The following is a 19,156-nucleotide window of genomic DNA, read 5'->3' on the forward strand; positions in this document are numbered from 1 at the left end:
AATTCCGTTTATTAAACGTGTGTTTAGAATGTAGTGTTTTGTTGCCTGGTAATTGTAATTTTTGTGCTGGTTTACTTTTGTAACCATGAGTTAAGTGACTGTTACGTTTGGTAAGAAGAGCAGGAGTATTACAGTGTTAGACATTGAGCAGTAATAGGCTTTCTTCAGCCATTAATCTGCGGCGTGTCACTTCACTAGCAGCCATTTTATGTCAAGTGACACAAGATCAGCAGAGAGGCCGCTATTTTGCACGGGTCCCTGGGGTGGCCCCACCCACGGTATCTCCGCTAGAAATGTGGTTATTTTGTTTTAACTTGAAAGTGTGAGTTGAAATAAAGAAGAAAGGTATGTCTGTTATACTAGGCAAGGAAGGTTTCTTGCATTATTAAAGAAAATAAATGATTTGTTTGAACTTAAAGTATGAAGTTAAACCAAGTAATACAAAGTTAAATCAACTAAAAGAACAACTTTAACAAAACTAGAACACTGTAGTTACATCAACCTCATTAACTTTAATTTCTAAGTTGAAACAAAGGTAGTCTTCAAGTTGAGTGAACTTCGATTTTCAAGGCAGCAAGGGAAATTGCATTTCCAAGTTAAACTAACATGAAATTTATTACAGTGCATGCATGTGAACAAGGATGTAACATCGTATGACACCATGGTTTCATCCGTCTCCAATGAGAGTCCCTGGACCTTGTCCACAAAGTCCTTGGAATTCTGTATGTGATTATTAGTGTTGCCAACCAGTGGTGCTAATATGGTGGCCAGGTATTTAGCAATATTGTACGTGACTGAGTTAATACTGCGGACGATGGGTGTGAGGGGATAGTTTTCCTTATGTATTTTTGGTAAACCATACAGACAAGGTGTGGTATCTCCTGGGTACAGGCGGTAATATAGGCTGCGATCTACCACTACTTGTTTTTCCAGTGTTTGTAAGCATCTCCCCTTGTCTGCTGGTAGGATGGTGATGTTCTCATCCTTGCTGAGCAATGCCAGAGCCTTTTTTTCATGTCGACTGAGATTAGGTGGTGGGGGTTTAGCATTCAAAAGAGTTAGCAACTTGAGCACGAATCTGTTCAGCTTCATCCTCGGGGATCTTATTGTTACGGATGGCTGATTCGGTTACAATGATCATTTCTACCACAGGAATGTGATCAGGCGCCACTGCAAAGTTTAAACCTTTGGCCAAAACCTCCATCTCCGGCTTAGTGAGTTCTCTATCAGACAAGTTTTTAACCCATTTGTCAGATATGTTTCCGGATGCTTCAATCCCCCCTAGTTCTTCCGCACATGTAGCGCTCTGGTTGAAACCTTGAGCATGTGAACATTATGAGTAAAACTTCTTGATTTGTCTCTCCTTGATTGTGGTGTGTTGAGCCAGCTGTGCCTGTTGCACAAAGTCAGCCGCCTTCTGTAAAATATCCTCTGGTAGTTTCATAGCCAAGTTCTGATGTAATTGTTTGTCTTTTTGTTTCAAGACATCCAGAGTAAAATGAACCTGTTGTATTCTCTCGTTTAGTAGCTGTTTCTGTGCTCTCTGCAAAATACCTGTTGCTTTGTGTCCTTTGAGAGATAAAAGCCGACATTTTAGGTTGAAGCGCACATGGTTTCTGTAATCCGCCATCTTCCTTGCTGTTTTCTCATACTCCCGTAGCACTTTAAGGCTATCCTCGCCAAAATGCTCTGCAATATGTATATGGAGATTAATTTATGCATCCAGGTAATTGTAGTTTCAACAAAGCTTTAATTTAAAAACACTGGATTTAAAATATAAAATACAAGACGTTTCAGTGTTCATCCAAACACCTTCATCAGTTGTTTAGCATGCACAGGAAGTAACTCTGGCCTTAATACACAAGGCAGTCACATGACTGTCATGGCATGAAGTCACATGACTGTCATGGCATGAAGTCACATGACTGTAAAGGCATGAAGTCATGTGACAGTTATTTCTTGCCAACGGCTATTCCAATGGATACAAAACTTAACACAGTTGTTCACAGAAAGTGGCTGTAACTACAGTGTACATTGTCATATCTGCTTGAAATTTCCCACAATCAACAAGAGTCCAGGCCTGAGACACAGGCCAAAACTGACTTTTGGTCATAGCGCACCCCGCTGGCAACAGGAAATCAGCCTTATATGACAAAAATTGTGATACTGAGCCGGCCACGCCCACGTACTCAGGCCACGCCCCCGTTTATGGCTTTTGAGTCTTGTGTGAGGTATCATTGAACTCAGCAGAGAGTTCCTTTTTGATTGGTGATGGTTTGACCCGCCCCCTATGCATTAGCCACGCCCCTTTTCATAACTAATGACCCGTTTGATGTAGAGTCTTGTGTCATTGAACTCAGCAGAGTTTGTTTGTCATTGGTGATGGTTTGGTGTTTAAGCCACGCCCTCTTTCATAACTGGTGACCCATTTAAGGTAAAGTCTTGTGTGAGGTATCATTGAACTCAGCATAGAGTTCCATTTCCATTGGTGACGATTTGCAGTGTCTAAGTGCCGTGCAAATGTACGGCCACAAGTAGCGGCGTCCGCCAGTAACCCTGCCGCGCGCAGAGGCGCAAGGGCCTGTCCAACACTGCTTGCAGCTTTAATTCAATATTGGAACCAGGTGTTTTTCTGTTCTATTTTCCGAACGTTTTCAACAAATTTGTTTTTAAATAGTGATGGGGACAAATGCGACCATTTCAAAAAAGTGGTGGGGACATGTCCCCAGTATAAATGACACCTATACCCTGAAACCTAGAACCCTTATCTGTAACTGCTCGCCAATCTGTCTTCAGTCTCCTGTTTACCAATGGACTCTTGGTTGTTGTGGTTGGGGTTTTTGTTTCCAGTTTTCTAGTTCTTTTTTTGTGTGTTTCTCTGTTGGTCCTGCCTCTTCCTGTGTCTCCTGTGTTTTCCCTCCTCCTGCCTGCTACTGCCAGCTGACTACGCACACCTGTTCCTAATTCCACCATCACCGCTCTCCCGCCACGCACACCTGCCAGCCATCTACAATCAAGCTCAGTACGAATAAAGCTGGTGAAAGTGTGTTTCCATCCAACAGCTTTAAAGCGAATAAAAACCTGTGCGTAATGACGTCACATGCTGTTTTGCGATTAAATTGGTATATTGAATTGATTTGAGACATTTTATGGTGTTTCCATTCATTTTTGCACTGAATCGCAATAAACGAACCTTTTTTTTTCACGAACAAAGTTTTGCTAGACAAAAGTAATTGTTATTAATATTAGAAGCCAAGCTATAGCCTAAGCTCCGATGGGCCTTTGGCTGAGGATCTGATCCAGCTCATCAAAAAGGTGGAACTTGCCTTATATTTTCCCTCCGGCACCGCTGCGAGACAACTCTCTTTTTTGAGCCGTGTATCGCTGTTTGAGCGCCTTCCATTTACTCCGCAGGACGTCCCACGGCTTGTCGTAAGGGACATTCTAAAACGCTTAACGTGAAAAAGCTTAACGTGGTTTAATATCTAAACAACGATCAATCATCACCAGATGTATCATGGTCATATCTTGTCATGAACACTTAAGCCTGTCAAAAAAACTAAATCGAAATCCAACGATTATAAGTTATCTCACGTTAATGTGTCAGATAACGTCCATAATATTTGGACATTGGGTTAGATTTGACCGTTTTAAGTGGTTATGATGAGCAATATAGAAGAGGATTTTTTTTGTGATGATTGATCGTTGTTTAGGTACATTCAACCACGTTAAGCTTTTTCCATAGGCGCTGCATAAACGCTTAACCCTTGTGTTGTCCTTCGGGTCCCAGTGACCCGAAGGACAACACAAGGATTATGTACTTCCGTTTACTTTGTTGAGAATTGCTCTCAAAACAAGGGTTAATACAGCACCTTAGTTCTTGTTTGTACAGCATTTTGGTCAGCTTAAACTGTGTTTAAATGTGTTCTAGAAATAAACTTTACTTACTTACTTTAAAAGAAACAGGGTTTAGAGAGCAATTCTCAACAAAGTAAAGGGAAGTACATAATTCTTGTGTTGTCCTTCGGGTCACTGGGACCCGAAGGACCACACAAGGGTTAATGTCAGATAATGTCCATAATAATTGGACTTTGGGTTCAAGTTTTTTACAGTTTTCAGTGGTTATGAGGAGCAATATGAGAGAGAAATTTGGTCATCATTGATCATTGTTTGGGTACATCAAACCACGTTAAGCTTTTTCCTCGCCATATTAATAATATTAATACGTCCACTGATGAAGAAAATATTAACGTGCGATAACTTCTATAATCGTTGGATTTTGATTTAGTTTTTTTGACAGGCTTAAGTGTTCATGACAAGATATAACCATGATAAATCTGGTGATGATCATCGTTGTTTAGATACATTAAACCACGTTAAGCTTTTTCAAGTTAAGTGTTTAATGTCCCTGTCGTAACTGTTGGTCATTTCCTTCGCGAGCTCCTGATAAATGACGGCGTTTCTTAGATTTTTGCTATCTAAAATAGCTGTTATATTTTTCTGGTAAATTAAATTAAGAAAGTATCTTGTCTCCTCGTTTGTCCACTTACATCTGTTTTTGTTTGGCAAACAGAGCGGAAATACTGGGCGGAAATGAACTGAAACTTCTTTGTTTTATTGCGGGTTGCAACCATAAAATGACCTAAAACTTATCGCAATTCATTATTTATTCAGCAAATAACGTTTCCATCAGCGTTTATCGCATAAGCCGTATATCGATCAAGAGAAAATCCGATGAGACCGAACGTATTTCATTTTGCTCCTGCCACTCTCCCCCGCTTCATTCTGCCTTCACCTCTGCCCTCTCATCCTACCTTAGCCCTCTCAACCCTTGCTACCCTACCCCAGTCCTCGAGTCCCTCGCCATCCTTCCCTAGACCACGTGTCTTCGTTCCTGACGTCCTCCTCTCCTCACCACCTTTTTGTTGTTGATCTTTGCATTTGGGTCCGTTCTGTCCTTCCTCGTAACAATTAGTTACTTCAGTTTAGATTTTCTACCCCTGCCAGCAAGCTTATGTGTCTCCACTTTTTCAATAAATCACCAAGCTGTCTGCCCGGATTGTCTGCATTTAGGTCAGTTCCCTGTTTCCTGGCACTCACATGCCTGACAAAATTAAGTTTATAGTTATTAATATTAAGTCCCAACCACAAGAACAATCCATCTGGAATACCTCAATAGGTGACTTGGCAATAACCATTCGGTATTGCCAAACACGTATTGACAAATTTAATGATTGGTCAGTTGTTGCAACCGTTCACCTTCCATTATAATTATTATAAGTAGCCAATACGACTAATTGCAGAATGTTAGACAGAATGGAAACAAACAGTATTTGTCTACAGCAAAAACCTGAAGCTTATGCATATTATAATACAGCAGAAAACATCAAGATACAATGAAAAAAACAAAACCTATATAAAAAATAACTAAAAATATCCTTGCATTATCTTTGTATCAGTAGTAATGGCATTATGGCATAGGTAAGATAATGTTGATAACGTATTGAGATGAACTTGGAGATAAAGTATATTTACTTACGATGGACAGACGACTTGCTTGCCTGCCTTTCCCTTGGATTTTCCTTCTTTGCCCATTGTCAGTTTCCAATAACACAGCAGCGACAGCAACAAGATCACCGGCCTCAAACCAGCAGACATGGTACCTAAAACAGAGTTAAAAGCTGGCCGTAACACATGGTAACACATAATTCAACAAGTATCTTAACAGTGTTGCTAATTTAGAAATTTTGCAAATTTTAAGACCCCATTTTTTTTTTCTTAAGAGCATAGCATCAATTCTAATTACTTTTTGTGAGTAATTGAGTGTGCCTAACAACCAATCACTGATCCCCATTGTTTGTAAGAGGAGCTCTGTCTCTGTTGTTTTTGTAAATTAGTTTAATAAGTTTTTGCAACACTAAAGGTACATAGTCTGGTGTGGGGAATGGAGAGCAGGCAAGTGTCTGAGGACTGCAGATTTCAGGGTGGGGTGTATGGATGGAGGAGGTTGGAGAGATACTGTGGGGCCAGGGCATGGAGTCAGAGAGTGATGGCCGGAGTCTGGAGATGTTTTTGAAATAAAAAAAAAGGATTTTGGAAAATTAAAAAAAAAAAAAAAAAGACATGAAAAGGGGGGGGCACCCATCAACATCCAGGATGAGATCTCCAACCCTTTGAGCAGCGCGTTGGGGGCCACAACCAAGAGCTGTTTTATGTTTTATGGCTTTTCAGTTTAAGTAGGTTGGTTGACATCCAGGCTTTGATGTCATCCAGACAGTTGACCAGGGAGAGGGGGGCTGAGTGTTTGGTACTAATATAGAGCTGTGTTTCATCGGCGTAGGAGTGGAAACTGAGACCATGTTGCCAGATAATCTGACCAAGGGGGAGCATGTAGATGGTGGAGAGCATGGGTCCAAGCCCAGAGCCTTGAGGCACACTTTGATTGACCAGAGCTGGATTGGAGCGGGAGTTGCTAATGGTGACAAAGTGCTTCCTGTGTGATAGGTAAGACTGAAAACAGCAGAGAACTGTGCCAGTGATACCAAGGTGATGGGATAGGCGGTTGAGGAGAATGGTATGGGAGATCAAAGACGAGGAGAGTGAGTATGCTGATGTGTCCAGAGTCAGCAGTGATGAGTAGATCATTTGTGATTTTGATGAGGGTGGTCTCTATACTATGATACGGTCTGAATCCTGATTGAAGGGGTTTATAGAGCTCATGGTTGGACATACGCTGGTGGACATGGGCGGCAACTGCTTTTTCCAGAATTTTACTTTGAGATTGGCCGGTAGTTGTTTGCATCCTCCGGATCCGAACCTGGCTTCTTGAGGATAGGGGTGACTGAGGCAATTTTAAAGTAGGTGGGTACTACGTCAGATTCCAAGGAGCAGTTGATGACATCCACCACAAAACATCCACCATGAAAATCGGACAAGAAGAAGATGGCTGCTGAAGGGTTGGGTGGTTTGTCAGGCTCCACTCCAATCCTTTGTAACAACTTTTTTCTGCTACTAATTGGAAGAATAGCCCTTGCTTTTAATCAAATAGTTACTGGATCAAGAACAAAACAAAGAAACCAGTCAAATAACAGTCATAGAGATGACGGAAATGTTTGCACATTATTGCTTTGCTGCTGGCTTCTGCTGTTACCACTTGGTCAACAACAAGTGCGAACAAACAGATGTCCCAGGTTCACAACAAACAGTCGGTAAATATGAATGGAATGCCGAGATTGAACTTATTCGGACATGGATACCTTGCCATCTACTCGATCACCAAACAATTTGATCACCCCCGTCGCAGCACGCCGAGCAAACAAAACAACCTTGCCATCTGCTTGAACAACAAACAATTTGAGTTCCCCCGTCGCGGCATGCCAAGCAAGCAGGACAACCAGCGAAGAGGCATGGTTTCAATGTTCTTTTGACTCTGATCCTATTGTCTGGGGACGTGCAATTAAACCCAGGCCCATCTACTAACCTTTCCCCAGAGGGTGCACCAACAGGTGGACTGCACGGGTGGCAACTGAGCTCTGGAGGGACAGACGTCTTCCCCGAGGTAACAGGAATTCCACACGGTGACAATGGTATCCAATCAGTAAGAAAACCACGACAATACAGATTTTTTCAGACTGTAAATCACGCAAGGGTAATATGGGAGCCTATGTCTAAACGTAAGGGCATTCTGGGTGGACACTTGAACATTCGGAGTATATTGCAAAAAATGTGATCAGATTCAACATCTGCTAACTGATTCTAATTTAGATGTTTTTTAGCATTGAGCGAAACTTGGCTGCACAGTAACATCCTGACCAACATGATTAATGTTCCCGGTTACACTTGTCACAGAAAGGATAGAACATCTGACAAAGGCGGGGGGAGTACTATTCTATGTTAGAGACAATCTGAAATGTAATGAAATCAAACTGGATATACCATTAGAATGTTTGGCTTTGAATGTTGTGTTATCCCCCAAGATGAATTTTAACTGTAGTCTAATTGTAGTGCTATCCCATGATGTTTCATTTTATGATAACCTAGACAAACTTTTAAAATATGTAAATAGTCACACCGAATCCATCTTTTTTTATTATTTTTAATATTAACTGGCTAGAGAAAAGCTGTAGAAAAAAACTTAAAGAGGCTGATGTCAAAACACAGTCTTCAGCAGATGATGAAGGGCCCGACAAGGATTACGAGAACGAGTAAAACTATGATAGACCTGAGCGAATGTTCAAAACGTACAATCTACTAACGGGGCTCTCTGATCATAATATGACCATGGCTGTCCAAAAACTCACTAAACAGCGTTTACCAAAATTCGCGAACGAAAGTAAACCAGGGAACCCAGGTATCCCCAAAAATAAGCTGACACAAGTTGAAAATGATCTAAACAAATTAGACTGGAATAACGTTCTACAATTGAATGATTTAGAAAATTTTTCTAACTCCCTGATGAAAAAACCCACAAACCTGATTGGGAAATACACTAAGACATTCAAAGGTACGCAACGAAAAGTCTCCTTACCATGGCTGAACAATGACACTCGTCAGCTAATGAAAAAAAAAAAAAGAGACTATGCATTGAAAAAAATTGCTGCTCTCCAAAACAAATACCGATCTCCTCATCTTTAAAGGATTGAGAAATGCAGTAGTCAGAGAACTGCGTAAAGCAAAGACAGCCTATTTTATGCAACTGATTGAGGAATCTGAAGGAAACAGCGCATCTATGGAAGCAACCTCAACAGCCTTACTAAACTCAAGCCTAGTCAACAAAAAACAATAACAGAATTGGAAGTGAATGGAGTTACCAGTACTAACAATTCAGCTATTGCAAATTCATTCAATAACTTCTTTATTCAGTCAGCGGAGGAGCTTGCTGAGAATTTTGAACCAGCAACCCTATCACAGACCATACAGCTTTTCCAAACTAAGGAAGTCAGTCAGGAAAAAGTACATAAAATCATTAATAAACTAAATAAGTCGAAGGCAAAGGATGTGTTTGGGTTGGACACTGCCTTTATCAGAACTCACTGCTCTGCCCTGGTTAAACCTGTAACCCACCTGGTAAACCTTTCCAAAAGTTGGAAACAAGCCATCATTACCCCAATTTTCAAGCAAAGCAACAAACTTATCAACTCAAAACAGTTTGGATTTAGACCAGGGTACAGAAATGGCTAACTGCTACCCTACCGAGAACATCAAGAATAAGTTGGACAAGGGTAATGTTGTGGGAGTTGTGTTTAAAGGCCTTTGACACCATGAACCACAATATACTCTTGAATAAATTCACCACCTTCAACTTCTCTGAACATGCTATTGGCTGGTTTGCATCATATTCTGGAGCATAGAGAGCAACGTGTTAAAAAAAACACTGAACTCTCAACGCCACTACAATCCACAATGGGTATCCCACAGGGCTCCATCTTGGTGCCTCTGCTCTCTAGTTTATATATAAACGATTTACCAACATGCTGTCAGTCAGCCAACTGTCAAATGTACGCTGACGATACAGTAATTTATGCATCAGCTAGGACACCAAGTGCAGCAGCAGAGACCCTGACCAAGGAAATGGAGGGCATATCCCATTGGTTTAAAGACAACCATCTGATGCTCAATGTCAAAAAGACTGTATCTATGTGCTTCTCTATAAGAGGGAAAGCCAAGTGTACTATCAAAATAGACCAAGAGGCTATAGAGGAAGTTGAGGAATTACAATTTGTATGTATTATTCTGGATTCCTAACATAAATTCAATAAACACATTAACAAGACTGTAAGACTGTCCGGACAAACCTGAACTGTTTCAGAATGATAAGGCATCACATACCTGTCAAGGCAGCTTTACTGTTTTTTCATGCCATGATACTCTCTCACTTATCCTACTGTGCTACTGTATGGGGCCAAGCCCAAACAGTCATTATACAAACAGGCACTGAAAATAATGGATCAGAAACCAACAATGTGGCACCACTGTTTGATTGTACAGAAATACAAGCTTTTAAGTTGTGATAGCTTTATTAAGCTCTCTTTCTTAAACTGACTTTTAAATGCGCAAATGTCCTTTTGTGACAAAAACAAATATAAGGAGAGTGGCCACTAGGGGAGGAGTGGGTGGCAACTGCATAGCAGAGGGACACAAAACCAGTGATAGGGACCCATTTTTGGAATGATTTACCAACAAAACACAAACCAAACTGAAAACATTTAATAGAAAGGTGAAACACTGGCTGAAAGAAAAACAAACATGTAGCCACTGAGTTAGGTCCATAAATGCAGGAGCAGGTGCACGTAAACACACACATGCACACACTCTGTTGTCCCTGTTGTAATGTATTGTCTGTGCTAGATGCCTGGCAGTTTGCGCATGGCTCCCAAGGTTCACCCCGCGGGTCAGAGTCTGGGTATGGGAGGTAAATATGTAGCGGCCCAGGCCCCTCACTATAAGGGTGGGTATAGGTGAACGGGTGCGAGCAGCTGGGTGCTTGGGGTTTGTGTGATGTGTTGTTTTGTGTAATGTGGTCATGAATCTGTGACATTTTTATGTAATATATTAGTATACAATGTATCTGCTGCACGATTGTGTAACACACTATGTAGTTCTTACAAAAAAAAAATTATATTTGGATTATCTTTTGACCATGGACTGGGGTTGCAAATTAGCCTATTGGCTAGAAACCTTTATGCAACACATCTACACATATTGTTATGGCTTTGACTGTAATAATTATGTATGTAATAATGTGTGCTGCATTGTCCCTGACAAATAAACAAATAAATTAAAAAAATGGGACACAGGACAGGCAGACATGCTTTGACCAGGTCTGTAGGCACTGGATCCAGGGAACAGGTGGAAGCCTTTGCTTTTGTGACCAGCTTGGTCACTAGATGGTTGTCCACAGCCATGAAGGAGGAGAGGCAGCGCTGAGGCAGATGAGCAGGGGAGGGAGCAATAACCTGTGGTTGATTGGAAAGTCTGAAATTCACAAAAATTTATAAAATTGAAATTGGACACCATTGTTGGCTTTATAAGACCTTGGGGTAGAGGTTATATAAGTGGCGTGACGAAATTCAAACTGTAAATATACTCTAATTACGCCGAAAATGAAGCTAACTAGCCACAATCTGTACACATAGGATTGAAGGGACAGTCGCAGCTAACGAAACCCCTAGCTAGTGTTCACAAAAATTCATTAAATTGAAATCTGACACCATTGTTAGCTTTGTAAGACCTTGGGATAGCTGTGATATAAGTGCCGTGACGAAATTCAAACTGTAAATATAGCTACTATAGTTATGCCGAAAGTGTAGCTATCTAGCAGCAATCTTTTCCCATTGTATTGAATGGGACATATAGCTAGCTAGCTGCTCCTCCTAACAAAACGCCTGACGTTCATAAAAATGCCTTACATTGAAAACGGACACGTTAGCTTTGTAAGACCTTGGGGTAGATGTTATATAAGTGGCGTGACGAAATTCAAACTGTAAATATACTATAGTTATGCCGAAAGTGTAGCTAGCTAGCTGCGATATTTCCCCATTGTATTGAATGGGACATATAGCTAGCTAGCTGCTCCTCCTAACAAGACCCCTCAGTTCATAAAAATACCTTAAATTCAAATCGGACACAACAGTTAGCTTTGTAAGACCTTGGGGTAGCTGTGATAGAAGTGCCGTGATGAAATTCAAACTATAAATATATTATAGTTACAGAGCTGCCAACTTTTCCCAAAACCTTGTAGTGAGATTTGGTGGGGCGAACCCAAATTTTGCTGCGTACAAAGCAAATTTCTTTGGCTCATTCAGCATCATTACTGTCAGGGTTTAAATTGTGATTTGTTATGGGGCAGTAATGACCCAGTAATGTTTGGCCCTCGTCCTCTGTGCCCATGGGTCCATTTTATGAAACATTTAATTAATTATTTACAGTTACATTTAGAGATGCACAGAGGTTAGAGAAGCACAATAGTGACCCAAAGTTTCCCAGTATCCCCCCCCCCACCCCCCGGTGAGCTGGCACAAACATCTGGACCAGTCACAGCTGCATGGCCTGGCCACCAAATGGCATAGGTTTTGTTTCCAGATTTTGTGAGGAGACATATAATTTTGAGCATTAAACACTGGATTTTTATGTACCTATTTCTACCCTTTACTACATCAATTTATGCTGGAAACAATTGAAAATATAGAAAAATAAGGCCCTCAGGCATTCTGTATTACTTTCAACTATTCTCTAGTCTAGTAGATCAACTTTTTCTAATTTAACGTCATCTCTCTGAGTCAACAATTTACTCTTTCCTCCTCTTTTGCGTCTTTTGTTGGGGAAGTAAATCTCTTTAAATGTGCATGTGGCACTTATTCATGTGAACCATACATTAATTCATTTTAATTAATTTATAAACCCCTGGACTTCAATAGCTCAGATGTGTTACATCAGATTTCTGCTCATGTTTACAACTTTGTGCACATTCAAAATATGACTCCTCCCATCTGTGTTCTCCGAAATTTGGAGAGTTGTAATATAGTCTGCTGTGCATGTTATTGCTCCGCTGATATGGTAGTATCTCATTTAAGGCATGGATACCCGACCCGAGGCCGACGTGTCCCGACGGTACCCGACGGGCCGGGCCGGGTTCGGACAGATATTTAGAAATTATGGTCGGGGTCGGGTCGGGCTCGGTCACATCAGCGCATTTGTTGTAAAATTATGTTGCGGCTCCTTTTAAGAGAGCACAGTGCGTGCGTGCGTGCGTGCGTGCGTGCGTGTGTGTGTGTGTGTGTGTGTGTGAGTGGGTGTGTGTGAGTGTGTGAGGTAAGTGGGCAGAAAAGAGATAGCTAGAGAAAGAGGAAGCATGCGTGTTGTAGATCATGCAACCGGAGCAGAGTTAGTGGTTATTCATGTTATAACGTCGGCCCAGGAGGTAACCAGTCTCTCCTGGTTTTCTGATCACGGTCGGAAACAAAGCGATCAGGAAAGGTTAACCCATTGAACATGTTAATAGCTGATTAACGTGCGCTTGTTTCCCCGTGTGCGCTGATGCGCTCATCTGTCGACATTTCTGAATGCCATCCTACAGTTGCTTAATAAAAGCTTTCCGCAAACGTAGCCTACATGTGTCATTAGTATGAGGGGAAAAAAATTTGATTTTAACTGTGTCGGGCTCGGGTCGGGCTCGGACACAAATTTCTTAATGCATATTGTGCTCAGGCCGGGTTCGGATACGGCTCTGTCGGACACAGAAAGATTCGGCCCGATCCGGACTCTAATCTCATTCAGACCGTCTGACAGACACAGAGGCCCATTTGGGTTTCTGGTCTCTGACAAAATTTAGAGGTGGCTGTACGTTGCTCTTCATCAGAGGTAGAGCACGGATGCAACGTGTCACTGCCCACAGCAGAGCGAGCCCACTAAAATTAACTGAAGTTGCTACACTTACCAGCCGTGCTGCTCACCTCTATTTTTACAGAGAGAGTGGACACAAAGCGACGGACGGGTCTGTAATACTCAAAGCATACCTGAAGCCGGGGGAATGCGCCTGGGATGGCTCGTGAAGAAATGTTCTCACATTTGCGACATTTCAAAAATTCCAGACAGGGAGCGCTCTTGAACCCCCTCACCGTCTCTGAAAGCATAACTAGTCGACCACGAGCGGTTCGACAGGTAGATCTATAGATAAACTCATCTTTCAGGCATTTGACCGACTGGGTTGCAAAAATGTTTTCCCACTATGGCCACGCCAAGACCCGCCCTTCAATAGCATTCACACACTACTATTGGCCAGTCGTCCATGCTGGTCCTATCCCTTGACCAATCAGCTATCCTAACCTTAACCACTCAAGATGAAATGCCTAACCCCAACCAATCAAGCTCCTTTGTAGGGCGGGTCTTGGCATGGTCATAGTGGGATTCGTAATTTTGCGACCGGGTTGACACTTCAAGCGTGAGAAATCGGGGGTGTGAGCGTGTGAAACTATTCAAATGCGTGTGTCTCACGGCCAATGCGTGACAGTTGGCAGCTCTGTAGTTATGCCAGCAGCCTGCCGCGCAGCCCCGTATTGCAGTAATCCACAAAGGGTGACTTTGCCCTGGGTATGGAGCCCAACAGGCTGCCGCTTTCTCGTCAGACTGTGTGGAGCTCCTAAAGTCCGACATGTCTTACCAAATTTGAAATTAGCCATCAATTTTCGTAAAACGGACCATATTTGAACTTTATATAGTTGATTTCTTGCATAAAAAAGTCTCAGAAGTGAATTTGGAAACGAAACATTGTAGTGTCTGGAATATGTGATTCTGTCGCGTCTCTAATGTGTGTGTATGGGGATTCACTCAACCAATCAGTGCGCGTCTCTAATGTGTGTGTATGGGGGATTCGCTCAACCAATCATCGTGCAGCTCATCTAAATTTTCATGAGCATACCATATTTGGAAGAAAAGCTCTTGTTACAAATAGGGCCAAAACACAAGGAAGAATAAGGGCCAATAAAATATCAACCAGGCCATTTTCAGCCCAACCAATGTTACATACCCCATTAGGAGACCATAAGGAACAGTGTGAAATACCCTATATAATAATTCTATCACCCCTTTAACAATAAAGGATTCAATAAATTGGCATTATTAGCACACAATTTGTGTTGTCCAGTAAACTGGCAAAATCCATGGATGATAAAAGGGCATTCATTTATTAACATCACCTTTGCTTCGGTTGCCTAAGAAAGGGGCACATTACCAAAGAGTGTAAAAGGCGGCACACTTGCAACACATGTGGTCGACGTCATCCTACATGCCTGCACATAGAAGGAAAGATAAACTCAAATGAAATAGCCACAAAGGACTCTGGAGCTATGGGAGAACATAGGAATGAGGAAACGCACAGGGTTACATCCTTTGCTTTGACACAACGTGCCTCAGCCACCTCTAGCATTGTCCCAGTTCTTGTGTCTTCGACGACAGCACCAGAGAAGGAAATTCTCACTTGTGCACTGCTTGATACACAGACTGACTCTACTTTCATATTGGAGGATCTAGCTGCTGGACTCAGTGTGACCACTCTTTTGGTACAACTCAAGTTAAGCACCATGACTGCTGCCAATACAGTAATAGCAAGTAAGACTGTTAGTGGTCTACAGGTTAGGGGACTGAACTCTGAAACGTACATCACAGTAAAACAGGCCTATACGCGAGACTTAATTCCAGTCGATAAGTCACGCATTCCCACTAAAAGCACAGCACTCCAGTGGCCTCATTTGACCCACTTAAGAAACAAGTTGCCACCATTGCAAGACTGTGAGGTGGGACTACTGATTGGTTATGACTGCCCGTCGGCACTGGCTCCCCTAGAGGTCATAACAGGTAGTGAAAATGAACCTTTTGCGCAAAGGACTGCATTAGGCTGGAGCATCATAGGTTCGACCAATCCCCATTTGGACAGACAGGACAGATAAACATCTGAAGAAAAGGTTGAAGTCAAACAAACAATATTATGACCACTACACAGCCTTCATGAAAGACATCATGGACAGAGGTGATGCAGAACCAGCCCCCGCATACGCTGAGAGAGAAACTGTGTGGTACATTCCGCATCATGGGGTATATCACCCCAGAAAGCCCATAAACCTAGAGTTGTTTTTGATTGCTCTGCTAAGTTTAATGGGATCTCTTTGAATGACACACTACTAACTGACCCTGATTTGATCAACTCTCTAGTGGGAGTTCTTCTATGGTTTAGAAGAGAAGCTGTTGCTGTGATCTGTGACATTGAGAAAATATTTCATCAGTTCTCTGTCTTACCTTAATGCCGTAATTACCTGAAGTTCCTTTGGTGGGAGGGAGGTCAGTTGGAAGCAGAACCTCAAGAATATAGAATGACAGTTCACCTCTTCGGCGATGCCAAAGACCACCCCCCAACTCGCCATGGTATCTTGTCAGCTGTCGCCTCTCTCTATGATCCACTCGTAGCTCCATTCACCCTGAGAGGGAAATGTATCCTGCAGGAGCTGTGTCGCAGAGGTGTTGGATGGGATGATCCCATTCCTGTAGGCCTTCAGTCACGGTGGGAGGAGTGGAAAGATGGTCTCAGAAGGTTAAAGGAGATTAGTATACCCCAATGTAATGTCCCTCACAACTTCGGTACCATTGTAAGGATTGAACTACATTTTGCAGATGCCAGCAGTACAGGATATGGCGTGTGTTCCTACCTAAGGTACACAAACAACAAAGGTGAGATCCATTGCAGTCTTGTAATGGCAAAATCCAGAGTAGCTCCATCAAAGATCTTAAGTATCCCAAGATTGGAACTCTAAGCTGCTGTCACCACAGCCAGAATGAGTGTCATACAGAACTTTAGATGAAAATTGATAAAGAATTTTTTTGGACTGACTCTCAGGTGGTGCTAGCATACATCTGCAATGAAGCACGAAGGTTCCACGTGTTTGTGTTTGTTTATTCAACTGATAAGAGGAAGTATAGATCCCAACCAATGGCACTATGTTGCCACAAACACTAAACCCGGCTGACCACGCTTCAAGAGGTGTTAACGCAGAAGAAATCGCTTCATCTAACTGGTTATCCGGGCCCAGATTTCTGTGGGAACAAGAAGTGCTCTTGCCACCTAAACCCTCAACTGAATTGCTTGTCGGAGATCCAGAAGTCAAGGCAGTTCAAATATTTAATCCAAGTCAGTGAAACAAGTGATATCCTAAGCCGTCTGAACCGGTTTTCCTCCTGGACAAAGCTCGTCAAAGTGGTTGCAAGAATCAAGATAGTTGGATCTAAGGAAACCTCATAACATGTTGACTGTGTGTCTATTGAAGAACGTAAGAGAGCTGCTGAAGTTGTGATTAAGCTGGTCCAACAACAAGCCTTCTCTCAAGAGATAAATGTACTTCAAACAAGTCACAAGGGCAAGTGTCTCCCAAGTTCAAGTCCTCTTCTTTGCCTAGACCCCATTCTAGATGAAGGACTGCTTCGTGTTGGTGGGAGACTGAAAGAGTCAGCCCTCAGTGAAGAACTAAAGCACCCCATTATCCTCCCAAGAGACAGCCACATCACTGAGTTGATTATAGCTCATTACCATGCCCAGATCTGTCATCAGGGACGAAATCATTGATGGAACTAATGGCTTTTGGATCCTTGGAGGGAGTAAGTCTATTGCTAAGTTTGTTCACAGGTGTATAAAATGCCGAAGGCTTAGACGACCTACAGAGGAACAAAAAAATGTCCGACCTTCCAAAGGAACGCTGCCAACATTCAGCCCCCTTTACGTTCTGTGGGATGGACTGCTTTGGCCCATTTGTCATTAAGAAGGGCTAATCTTCACATGTTTGTCCAAATTTGTCCAAATCACCTTGTCTTGATGAAATCCAAAGTTGCTTTGCCACCGCCTGGGAAGTTTGTCTGATTGTCTGAGTTTGTTTGATTTATATGCTGCAAAAAGGTGGCGCAGGGTACAATACCTTGTCGAGCAGTTCTGGAGCAGGTGGAAAAGAGAATACCTCCTGAACGTTTCCTTAAGACAAAAGTGGCACTTACCTTGGCGGAATCTAAAGGTAAATGACCTAGTTATCATCAAAGATGACATGCTCGCAAGAAATGAGTGGCGTCACAGAAGGAAGTGATGGGTTGGTTCGTCGCATCAAGGTACTAGTAGGAGATCGGAATCTGACGGGAAAGGGACACTACACTTTCAAAGCCTCAATTATAGAACGACCTATCCAAAAACTTGTCTTACTACTTGAAGCTCAGTAAATAATTTCCAACACAAACCACTTGCGTCAGACATGTTTGGGTTATCTGTTTTGTTTCCTCTTATGTGGGATTTTTCTGTTTTTGTGTGTACTAAGGTGGCCTAGAAATCATGACTGATTCATTGTTCATTTTCATGCTTACTTCATTCACCATTACATTATTTGGTGGGAGTGTAAGTGACTATAGTTTAAGAGACTTTTATTTTGAAATCACACGGAACAGGAGGAAGCTGCAAAGAAAAAAAAAAAAGATTGCAGCGCGTAGCAAACCTTGCTAGACGAGAGCTGTATTTTTTTGCTCTTTTGCATAAAACATACACCACATGTACTATACAGCATGTAAACTCAAAATTGTTCTCACTGTTTTACTGAAGCTTATGTGTATGTCCTCGCTTTGGATTACTTTTTGAACGTACTATATGCTCGTGTTAAGTCTGTTGGTGAACTACCTGCAAGGGGCTAATGGACAGCTAAGTAGACTGCTAGCTTTGCACCCTTGGGAAGTGGAGCAAGGTATGAAATCCTTAAGTGACATTTATTCAACATGTTCAGTTATTCAAGTGAACTTGTAATGCAAAGTGTTAAATTATATTTGCAATGTTTCTTGGGTTATGAGTTTGTTAACACGGGTCAGCAACTTGTGAATTTAATGTGAACATTGGCTTCATTGTAGCCTATTGTATTTATCATTTGAGCATCTAGTTAATATTTTGCATAAACCCATGCACTTTATTTGTAATTTATTTACTTGCTCTTATTTGTATCATATCCTTTTAGTTTCACAAAACACTGGGACTATAATTTGGGAGGATTGTATAATTTGAAGACCATATCCTAATTGTACAATCCTGCCAAATTATAGTCTTAGTTCACTGGACCAGTAACTATATAGTGTAGACTACAGTACATTCATGTCATGTAACAAGAGAGAGAGGACACCTCAATGGTTTTTGACCTTATATTTAGCTTGGGGGAAATAACTGATGAATTTTACAGTGTGCATGAAATGTATCACTTAATTCCCTTCATAGTTTCTAGATTTTAGAGTCCAATTTCTTCAGTGTCTTTCTTTTCTATGTCCATATACAGTATACGAGGGAGCAAATCATATAATATGTAAAGAAGAAAACTTGTCCTCTAAAAAAAAACACGTGAGAAAAAGCGTGGCAAATAATAGTGAACCGACTGAATGATATATCTAAAAATATACATTTACGAACTACTGCTCTTAACTGAAACCATTCAATTAGTCACTTGTCATTTGCCAACGAACAGTTGTACACTTTGCATTAAAAGCAAGTCATTTATATTTTAGCCCATGAGAGAGAGGGAGAAACAGAGTGAAAGAGACCTAGTCGCTCCTCCTCAGCCTGGTTTGGCCTTCGTGAAACGCACCAAGCCAGGCTGCACAG

The 19,156-nt window shown here is 41.8% G+C and overlaps 1 protein-coding gene across 1 annotated transcript in view; it reads right to left on the reverse strand.

Moving 5' to 3' along the window:
• Positions 1-19,156, reverse strand: part of LOC120565855 (glycine receptor subunit beta-like) — a 123,587-nt gene that overhangs the window by 77,044 nt on the left and 27,387 nt on the right. Inside the window, exon 2 of the mRNA XM_039811914.1 lies at positions 5,540-5,663. Coding sequence (XP_039667848.1) covers positions 5,540-5,658 — 119 coding nt within the window. The 5' untranslated portion in view covers positions 5,659-5,663. The remainder of the gene's footprint in view (positions 1-5,539; positions 5,664-19,156) is intronic.

Source organism: Perca fluviatilis, chromosome 1, assembly GCF_010015445.1.
Source record: "Perca fluviatilis chromosome 1, GENO_Pfluv_1.0, whole genome shotgun sequence".
Lineage (NCBI taxonomy): Eukaryota > Metazoa > Chordata > Actinopteri > Perciformes > Percidae > Perca > Perca fluviatilis.